Genomic DNA, 11,530 nt, shown 5'->3' on the forward strand with positions numbered 1-11,530 from the left:
ATTTTATTTTAAGTTATATCCGTCATTTTCATATCCGTCGAAAAGGAAAGGGACGGATGATTCACAGCTCTTAATTTTAGGAAGAATGAGTAAATGAATGAATAACCCGGGCGAATCAAAAGGTACGTCGCTGGTATGCAATCCGTTTGACGTGCTGTCTACTTAACTGTGTCGGGTTATTGACGGATGTAAAATTTTTAGACGGTTGGTTTAGAATTGACGTATGTTCCATAAATTTTATGCTTGTCGATTACCCGTCCCTTTCCTTTTCGGCGGATAAGAAAATGACTGATATAACTTAAATTAAAATTAGATGGTATTTAAGTACAGGAATTAGCACCTATGTCCATAAAAGTATACAATAAAATTCCTCCTGATAAATTTAAAAAACGGACCCACTAAAGTGATGACTTTTAAATTACGCGAATGGCTAATTACTAACTAATAGTTTTTATAGCATTGGAGATTTTTTAATTTTCGACATTTGCATGCTAATAATAAAATTAGCAGGATAGACTAGAGATGCTGTAACACTGCCTTATACCATATTGTGACTCTGTACCTACCTATACTGAATGAACCATTTCTGATTTCTTAAAAATAGTAATTATAAAGCGATACGGCTCACCTACCACGTTGGTCTAACAGAAAACTCGGTGAGGTGTGGGTACTTAGTTCATCTTGCGATGGATGTAGGTACTTCTGACTACGCCAAATCGTGATGTGTCTACACTCAGCGGGATCCCCTGACTCAATGACATTCTTTTGTAACTTACACTAAAATAATAAAAAATAACCTATTTACGACTATAATTTCACTTAAATTACCTACTTGTACATCTAGTGCTTAAATTAAAAAGTATAGAATTTGAAAGATATTATGTGAGTAGAATATAAAAAAAAACTATGTATCAGGTACAAATTGAAGCTGTGAGAGAAAAAGTCCGCTGACTGGAGGTTTCATTGCAGCTTGATTGTAGCTGAAGTAAGGACGTCAGAAGTAGTTTTTTTGTTTTGTTGAACAGAATAAATACAGATCTAAAAGTTAATACCAATTTATACTTCATCAGACTTAACTTTGGGAAATATCCCGCTGGCTGGAGGTCGGATAGAAAACTTTGTATTTCCGTTTTTTTAACGGAACAAATTCTGTTTTCAGGATAATTCAGTAGAACAAATTCAGATCTAATTCTCTGCATCACTCTTATGTCTCCCAGACAGGGGATCCCGCTGAGTGTAGACACATCAAATCGTGTGTATGTATGTAAAAATGTAATCGTGTGTATGTATGTAAAAATGTAATCGTGTGTATGTATGTAAAAATGTAATCGTGTGTATGTATGTAAAAATATATCTTAATTATTTCAGGGTTCTTTCCTGATGACTGCGCTTATAAGCAATTTTGCAGTCACCTCGACAATCCGGTCTCTCAGCGTTGCTTATGGAGATCTGATCGGCGGGACCCCATTGCATGTGTTGGTCTTCGCTGTCACCTTTGGGGTCAATGTTGGAGGTGAGAGCGCTTTAATCTTTATCATACAGGGTGTTAGTGACATCGTAACGAATACTCAGGGGGATGATTCAGACCATGATTCTGAGTTAATATCAAGTGGAATTTTTCGTCGCAAAATTCATGATTTTTTTTAGTTTTTTTTTTAATTATTTTCAATTCTATACTTTTACGATGGAAAATTCTTCTTGATATTAACTCAGAATAATCAGCTGAATCATCCCCCTCAGTATTCGTTACGATGTCACTTACACCCCACACAAGTACATACGGTAGCCATACAAGTAGGTATGGGTGTTAGTGACACCGTAACGAATATTGAGGGGGGTGATTCAGACCATGATTCTGAGTTAAAAGGTAAGTACGTCACTAGCTGTGACCCCCTATGACGTCACTAGCTATGAGCCTATCCCATATCCACCTATGATTGATGGGCACAGGCCTCCTGTGCCCCATCCATACAGAATTTTAGTGACATCGTAACGAATACTCAGGGGCATGATTCAGACCATGATTCTGAGTTAATATCATGTAAAAATTCATGTATTTTTTTGATTTTTTAATCATTTTCAGTTCTACACTTTTGCGATGGAAAATTCCTGAATAATTTGATATTAATTCAGAATAATGAACTGAATCATCCATCTCAGTATTTGTTACGATGTGACTTACACCCTGTACAAGTACATACAAGTAGATAGGGTGTTAATGACATCGTAACAAATACTGAGGGGGATGATTCAAACCATGATTCTGAGTTGATATCAAGTGGTTTTTCCTGTCGGAAAATTCCTGAAAATGTTAGTGTTTTTTATTTATTTCCCGTTCCATACTTTTGCGACGGAAAATTCTATTTGGTATCAACTCAGAATCATTCCTCAAAGTTTTCGTTGTCACTAACACTCTGAATAGAGGCCCCGGGTTTCCGAGTAGGAATAAGGAGTGTAGGAGTTTGGAATAAAATAATTGAGTTGACCACAAGACCCAATGCTGAGCACAGGCCTCCCCTCAATCAACCGAAGGTGGAAATGGGCTCATAACTAGTGTCGTCATAGGGGTCACAGCTAGTGACATCACAGGGGGTCACAGCTAGTGACGTACCTATTAACTCAGAATAATAACGGCCTCAGTGGTCCAGTGGTTGTGCGTTGGGCTCACTATCCGGAGGTCCTGGGTTCGATTCCCGGCACATATCACAAACATTACTTTGTGGACCCTACTTTGGTTAGGAAATTACAGGCTGATCACCTGATTGTCCGAAAGTGAGACGATCCGTGCTTCGAAAGCCACGTTAAGCCGTAGGTCCCGGTTGCTACTTACTGATGTAAGTACGTAGTCGTTATATCAGTCATGTCAGGGGCAGGGGCCTTTGGCGGCTCAATAGTAACCCTCACACCAGGGTTGAGGAGGTTGGTAGTTCACCTCACAACCCACACGATAGAAGAAGAAAACTCAGAATCATGATCTGAATCATCCTCCAGAGTGTTCGTTACGATGTCACTAATACCCTGCATACTAAATCCGCATCTGTCCCAAGCTCACTGTGACTTAAGGTATTGTTTTATTTTGAGGAGCTCGGTGGCGCAGCGGAAAACGCGCTCGGTCTGCGATTGTTGAAGTTAAGCAACTTTCGCAAAGGCCGGTCATAGGTAGGGTGACCACAAAAAAAAAAGTTTTCATCTCGAGCTCCTCCGTGCTTCGGAAGGCACGTTAAGCCGTTGGTCCCGGCTGCATTAGCAGTCGTTAATAACCATCAATCCGCACTGGGCCCGCGTGGTGGTTTAAGGCCCGATCTCCCTATCCATCCATAGGGAAGGCCCGTGCCCCAGCAGTGGGGACGTTAATGGGCTGGTGATGATATATTTTTTTTGACATCAGGTTCAGCGACCGTCCTGGGCAGCGGGGTAGCGATAGCGTGCTGTGCCGCGGCATGGCAACAAGGGTACAAGATAACAGCCTGCAAGTACATGATATTCATGGCGCCAATCACCATTATAAACATGTGTTGTTTGTACGCACTTAACGAATACCAGTTTTCCAGCGTATCAGAAGGAACAAAGTAGCAGTACTAAGTAGAAACTTGGGGTAGTCAGAGGTACTTGCATCGCAAGATGAACTAAGTACCCACACTTCACCGAGCTTTCTGTTAGACCAACGTGATAGGTGAGCCGTATCGCCGTCTAAAATGTGTTGTGTTTGTTTATTTTTGTTAGATTAAGCATAAAATATTTTATAAGCATAAACATATTTAAGTTAACCTCTATGGTCTTAAGGCCCAAAGTCCTTTTAAAATCCAAATCCCATTGTTTAACTATTGTGTCTGGAAATCCGGGCCTTACGAGGCTATTGGACGGGTTTTCCCTTCGCGGATTGGAAGGTCAGACAGGTAGTCGCTTCTGTAAAAAACCGGACCTGTCAAATCTACAGGTTAGGTAAGCGGACCTTATGAAAAATGGGATACTGGGGATGATGATGAAACCGATACGCTATGTTTGTTATTTATGAGAAAATATTACATTACTTACTTATTACCTTTTTTAATTAACTAGTATTTTTTTAATAACCTATTTACGACTATAATTTCACTTAAATTACCTATTCGTACATCTAGTGCTTAAATTAAAAAGTATAGAATTTGAAAGATATTATGTGGGTAGAATATAAAAAAAAAACTATATATCAGGTACAAATTGAAGCTGTGAGAGAAAAAGTCCGCTGACTGGAAGTTTCATTGCAGCTTGATTGTAGCTGAAGTAAGGATGTCAGAAGTATTTTTTTGTTTTGTTGAATAGAATAAATACAGAATGACGTCACTAGCTATGTCCTTAGTGACGACACATTGCATTATTTTATTTGACGAATTAAACAAATTCAACTTTTGACCAAGTTTATTAACGGCTTCATTTCATAATCATTACTTAAATATTTTCTTAAAAATCACATAGAATATAAAAAAAACGTTTGACGTTACACAAATGTCATTTGAGTAGGCACTCTAGCGCACATTGTCTCGTAAATATAGACAAATGAATTGAGACGTTTTATTTTTGGAACCTAAGACTCTGCCCCCGCGGCACAGCAAGCGCGCCGCGCGTCGTCGAGACATATATCGAGTGTCTCGACCAATAGGCGTACTGCGGACTGCGTGGGCTTTTTTGACGCCACTTATTGTAAGATTTACGCAAACGGCATTATGAACTACTTGACCGGACAAATGGGGGGCCCCCCTCATGTCACCCGGTACAAAACTTAAGACAACAGAAGGTGCTCAGTTGAGTGCGAACCTCGGTTCAGGGTGTCGTCTCAGAAGATTATATTTGAAAGGTTTAATCGACGCTAAGCGCTAAATACGGAAAATTGACGACAACGGCGGCGGGTTTGTTGTCGCAAGCTGATTGGCCACCATCTGCGGGGGCTGGTGTTGCTGCTGGGTGGATGTCGCTGATCCCAAAAAGTCACACTTCTCTCTGTTCCGCATGTCGCATAGGTCAGTTCTCGATCTAATAAACCTATAAATTTTTAGGTTGATAGGGCTAGCAGACCCAGACCTACGGGGTATAACGTAGAAGCCTAGGCCGGGGAAGACCTCAACTGTTGCAGAGGCGGAGATGGGAGCCATCGGTACGGCAATGCAGTACGGAAGAGGCGAGTCACAGTGACTGTAACCTGGAAACTGACAGAGGGTAGCAGTAACTGTCAGTACTATTCAGAGGCGGACATGAGTCCTAGTACGGCTTTGAAATAGACTACTCTTGGCGCCATCCCACTCGCGTCAGAGTACTGCGGGGCAGAAGGCAAGAGGGAAACCAATGCTCTATTTTTCCCTAAAAAGTAGCATGGAGGATGCTACACCGACAAGAGCGTGGCTCTTAAATTAGTGGTGTTGAGGGCTAGCAGAGCAAGACCTACGGACGTACAGCGACCAAATTGGAGATGGCTCGAACTTCTCGCGTCGCGTCACATTAAGGTGTCAGGCAGCAGGCTTTTTCATTGAGGAGGTTGAAATCCAGCCGTGTAGCTCCTCACTACTATAACGAAGTATATCAGAACTGAAACATTTATAACCATAGAATTGAAAAAAAATAATCTTTAAAGACCGTTTTGAGGTCTTTGACTGACGTAAAACTAATCTCAGCTTCGAGACTATCCTCAAGGTCATGTCAATGTGACTGTTCTAATATAAAAATAGGGATTTGAGCATGATCTTGAGGGCAGTTTCAGCTGAGATTAGTTATACCACCCTTAGTCTCAAGGTTAGTTACTAGGGCCTTAAAAAGGCCACCTCGAAGCAATTCATCTAAAAAGCAATATTGCTATTTGACTACTATTTGTCTTCATTACTTTTATACGCGCAAATGTCAAATTGCAATTATGCTTTTTTAGATGAATTGCTTCGATGTGGCCTTTTTAACCCATTTAACGCATCTGTGTGTGTGACGTCTGACGCCATACGATTGAAGACTAAAGTAAGACAGGGGGTGGGGTCAACCCAGCTCAGCCGCTGGTGGGGAGCGGAGAGTTGCCGTTCTACACGTAGTATTATGCCTTATTCTATGCTTACAATACAATACACGATGGTGCTGAAGCCCTCCCCACCAGCGGCTGAGCTAGGTTTACCTCACCCCTCTCGAGCCACACACACACATACGCGTTTACGTTTACGTTTAGTGTCTGTGTAAAGCGAGGTTGTATGAGATGTCCGGGGTGTGGTACTATTACTGGTTTATCCCAATGCGATAGTGTAGTAATACGTAAGGTTTTTATAGTTTTTCTTGTGAATTCACTCAGGCTGCAGAAAAACAGATAAGGAATAATACTACGTATAGAACGGCAACTCTCCGCTCCCCACCAGCGGCTGAGTTAGGTTTACCTCACCCCCTGTCTTATTTTAGTCTTCAATCGTATGGCATCAGACGTCACACACAGATGCGCGTGTACGATAACGTCATTGTGTAGTGTCTGTGTAAAACGAGGTTGTATGAGGTGTCCGGGGTGTAGTAGTGAACAGGAGCACAGTGACGAAAGTAAAGAAAAAAATAAATAAAGAAAAATATTCACCAACCTATACTATGAAGAACCCCATCCCCAAAGAACATAATATAGTAATAGGCTGTAGGCGATAGAGAGCTCACGACGTCACACGGTTCCTGACATTCGAAATCCTGTACACCCATATTTATGAGTATAAATAATCGAGCGAGGAATGTAATAAACGCACGGGATGCCATTAAGTCCAAATACCAGAACATGTTAATTTTTCGTTTCTGAAACGGATAATAAGTGGGATAATTAAGTAGTCGTTACATGAGCCACGTCAGGGGCCTTTGGCGGCTCAATAGTAACCCTGACACCACGGTTGATGAGGTTGGTACTCACTACCCACGCGATAGAAGAAGTGGGACATGTATAAGTTGGACCTGGATAATGGGACTTATATAAGTGAGACTTGGATAAGTTGGACCTGGATAAGTGGGACTTGGATTGTTTAAAGAAAGTAAAAAGAAATGGACAAGTCAAGAAGTAGACCAAACCGCCCGGAGGGATTTTTTATGCTGCTCAACCCCTTATTGGTCACAGCGTGATGTTATATAAGTAAGCATTTCATGACAAAGTTATTACAAAAAAGATTACATCTATCTATATTTGAAGACTTACTAATTTTTGACGGAACTACTCTTGAAAAGTATCAAATTTCGTGCTTCGTACTAACCGAATTATACTCGCTCCTTGTTCGAGAGGAGGACTACACTGTAAACCTATCGAACAAGGAGCTTAGTATAATTGAGATAGAAATTCACTTACAGGTAAGTTCGTTTAATCTCATAATTATACTCGCTCCTTGTTCGAGAGGTTTACAGTGTAGTCCTCCTCTCGAACAAGGAGCTTCGTATAATTGAGTTAGAACTTCACTTACAGGTAAGTTCGTTTAATCTCATAATTATACTCGCTCCTTGTTCGAGAGGTTTACAGTGTAGTCCTCCTCTCGAACAAGGAGCTTCGTATAATTGAGTTAGAACTTCACTTACAGGTAAGTTCGTTTAATCTCACAATTATACTCGGTCCTTGTTCGAGAGGTTTACAGTGTAGTCCTCCTCTCGAACAAGGAGCTTCGTATAATTGAGTTAGAACTTCACTTACAGGTAAGTTCGTTTAATCTTAAACTATTCAAGAGTTGCCTAGTTCGGTCAACTGCACTCGTAACCGGACTTCTGCTACTAAAGGGGTAACTGGTATAAATAAAATTGTTTTAGGTTTACACGGTCATTGGTGCTAATTTCTGTAAACACCATCTTTTCGGCGGATAAGGAAATGACAGGTATAACTTAAAGCAAAATTAGGAGGTGTCTGCAGGATTCGGGGCAATTATCCCTGATTTGAACGCGGTAAGAACCCGTTATTATGTGTTTTAATTATAGTATAAATAAACTAAAAATTCTTACCTTTATCAAAATATAAAATAGAAATATTGAGCCTACAATCAAGAAGAGACCCATTATGAGGTAACAGTAATGCGAGAATTTCGCAAAATATGCAAGCGTTTCGCCTTTGTATACGTTACTGCAACCCGGAGCAAACTTTTCGAAGCCACACAAACCGACAACCTGTAACAAGCGACAATTCCAGTACAGAAATCAGAATCATTTATTCAAATTCAAAAATATCTTTATTCTGTAGGTAACATAGTTACACTTTGAATCGTCAATATTTCCATAACGAACGTCTCATCCGTCTAAAACTACTGCAGCTTCTCACAACCTGTATAGCCGGGGAAAAGAAGCTGCCAGAAAAACCTCGGCACAGGGCCCTAGACGTTCTTTAAAAAAAATAAAAATAAACATAAAATATTGGTATGCAATTGAGTAATTTAGCTGCCTAATATCAGTTCTCAGACGGTTAATCCCATGCATTCATATCTTCTAAATAATCATTAACTTTATAAGTATATAACTTTTTTTGTAAAGTTTTTGTTTAACTACTGTCTTAAAACAGTTGAAAGGCAAATTCTGAATGTCAGTGGGAATCTTATTGTAAAAACGTATACATTGCCCCTTAAAAGATTTAGTAATCTTATGTAATCGACTTGTAAACTCATTCAACGTAATTGTTCATTCTGATGTAAGTACGTAATCGTTACATAAGTCGTGTCAGGGGCCTTTGGCGGCTCAATAATAACCCTGACACCAGGGTAGATGAGGTTGGAAATCCACCTCACCGATTCAGAAATCAGAATCATTTATTCAACATAATTATCATGGATAAACTTGTTGAAGGGAAATGTAACATTTTTGAATTTACGTCATTTCGCAAGGTGCTATGGCTGAGGAGAAGAAATGAGTAGAAACTCCAACAGCAACAGATCTTTTAAATCAATGAGGGTATACAAGGTACTACGGTAGCCATACAGGTACGTATAGGTGTTAGTGACACCGTAACGAATACTAAGGGGGATGATTCAGACAGCCATAACACCTTGCGAAATGACGTAAATTCAAAAATGTTACATTGACCTTCAACAAGTTTATCCATGATAATTACGTTGAATAAATGATTCTGATTTCTGATTTCTGACCATGATTCTGAGTTGATCAAGTGGAATTTCCTGTCAAAAAGTTTTTTGTATACTCTTTATTGCTTTAGAATATAAAGAAAAATTCATGAAAATTTTTGTTTTTTTTTTAAATTATTTGCCGATCCATACTTTTGCGACGGAAAAATCCACTTGATATCAGCTCAGAATCATGGTTTGAATCATGCCTCAAAGTTTTCGTTACGATGTCACTAACACCCTGTATATTTAAAACTCCTCCTCTAGACCAATCCGTTCGATTAGATCTTTTTGGCAGAAAGCTCCATTATGTGGTCCCCAGTGCTCGGCTTCTACTGTGTATGAGAGCCACAGCTGCACAGCAGGTGTAATGGCGTCTCATCCTGCTTTGAACAGAATCTGCATAAAGGGAACTTGGTCAGCTCCGTTCTATGTAGGTGCTTGTTGAGTTTGCAATGCCCCGTGAGGGCCCTTATTAAGATCCAAGTAGTTAATGCCATCTGCGGCAAATCTACAATAGGTCCCGCCATAAAAAAGTATAAAAAAAAGTACGTCTTACCGAGTAGGTAGTCTTACCAGTTGAACCGCTGGGAATTTCCTTCCCAATGCAATTTTATTTTACTTGCAAGTCTACTGGGTACAAAATTGCCAGTGGTCCTACCAGTAAGTCTATTGGGAAGGAAATTTCCTATAGTTCTACTGGGGGGTTAAAATGACCAATCAAAGCAATTCATCTAAGAAAGCAATGTTGCAATTTGACATTTCCGCATATAAAAGTAAATGCGCAATGCAAACAAATGTCAAATAGCAATATTGCTTTCTTAGATGAATTGCTTCGATGTGGCCATTTAAACCCCCTGGTAAGACTCAACCCCGATACCGTCCCCGCCGGCCTGGTCAACGATTCCCCTCATTCAGCGCTTATCGCTATTGACCCACTAGGGTCGATGAATCATTTCAAATATTCTTCCTCTCAGACGACGCCCTGACCGAGGTTCGCGCCCAACAGGGCACCCTCAGGCCTGTTGTCTTAAACGTTGTACCGGGTGAGAGCCTTCAGCGCTCCACATTTGTCCGGCCAAGTAGTTAATGCCATCTGCGGCAAATCTACAATAAGTCACGTCAAAAAAAAACCTGGTAAGACTACTCCGTAAAACTACGGGGAATAGGGGATAAAAAAAGCTTGTAGTAACTTTGCACTTACAAATGTATATCCAGCTATCAAGTAGGAAGCCACTCGAAGATTGATACAAAAACAACAACTCTTCACTTCTAATTTGTCCATTTTGTTTAACTAAATCGTTCGATGTATCAAATTAATAAATTATAGAATATAAATTGTTATTCATAATACTTAATATATTTTTAATAAAAAAGAATCTTATTTCTCACAAATACAACATAATGATTTGGCGCTATTTACTAAACATATTATCTTGTTAAAAATAGTTCTGAGGTAAATTTGTGTTAATTTTTCAATAAATATAAAATATGGTAAACATAAATGCAATGACATTGATCAGTTAAGTCAAAGAACAAAGAGAATATTATGTTTTTAATTACTCTTTGACTGGCACCAAGAAGTTTAAGTACTTATTTTTCTTTTAATCGACTTCAAAAAAGATGGTTATTAATTTGAATTGGAATTTGACCGGCCTACGCTGGTTAATTAAAAAAAAAGTACTTACTTCTTATTTAAAAATAAAGAATTGTCACTGAAAACAAAATATCGCAAAATATAGTATAATAATAATATTTTTGTTTTCTTATTAATATTTTTTTTATTATTATATTGTTAATAAGTAGAAAATATTTAAAAAAATATATGGGTGCAGTTTTTTTTTTTTTTTTGTTTTGGTTTTCCCCGAAGGGTAAGGCAAAGGGAACTATGCCCATACAGCCATGTCTGACGTATTTTTTTTCTTGATGATTAATGAAATGATGAAAGGTGATGATGATGAAACCTAAGCCCCCACCCTCGGAGTAGACTCCTACTCCGAACCCCAAACGAATTAACTCAAAAGTCCGCATAAACTTTCGAGTTATGAAGCGGCTTCCTGACACGAAGCGAAAATAGGCAGATACACTTTGTTTATTGAATACTCCAATATAATAACACTCGCGAATGTCTTCCGACTAACTTAATGCGATCATTAACCACAAAACACCACTTCGTATTAATTATTTAGATTATTCAATGAAGAAAGCAACTGTCCCGTTCCCGTTTCCCGCCAAAAAGCCTATATGGGTGCAGGCCATTTGGGCTCTGTCCACGACGGCACGGGCACAATGTATATTTTGTAGAAAGAAAAAACAAGAAAATTGTGAATTATACTATTTATTTACTAAAGGTATCTACAAATGGTGTCCCTATTGCTATTGCTATGTTGTAATGTTTTCTTTTTATTGCTATAAAAAGAAAACATTACCGAGTAAAAAAATATCAACAAAAAAAACTAAATAAATAAATTGCG

At 39.1% G+C, this 11,530-nt stretch overlaps 1 protein-coding gene across 2 annotated transcripts in view; it reads left to right on the forward strand.

Annotated features, from left to right (window-relative positions):
* The window catches only part of LOC126378822 (P protein-like), a 30,757-nt gene extending 27,004 nt beyond the window's left edge, over nt 1–3,753 (forward strand). For both annotated transcript variants that reach the window (XM_050027244.1, XM_050027245.1), the window contains 2 exons: nt 1,369–1,513; nt 3,389–3,753. In XM_050027244.1, the coding sequence (XP_049883201.1) occupies nt 1,369–1,513; nt 3,389–3,573 (330 nt within the window). In that variant the 3' untranslated portion in view covers nt 3,574–3,753. The remainder of the gene's footprint in view (nt 1–1,368; nt 1,514–3,388) is intronic.
* The last annotated feature ends 7,777 nt before the right edge of the window (nt 3,754–11,530 follow it).

Source organism: Pectinophora gossypiella, chromosome 27, assembly GCF_024362695.1.
Source record: "Pectinophora gossypiella chromosome 27, ilPecGoss1.1, whole genome shotgun sequence".
Classification (NCBI taxonomy): Eukaryota; Metazoa; Arthropoda; class Insecta; order Lepidoptera; family Gelechiidae; genus Pectinophora; species Pectinophora gossypiella.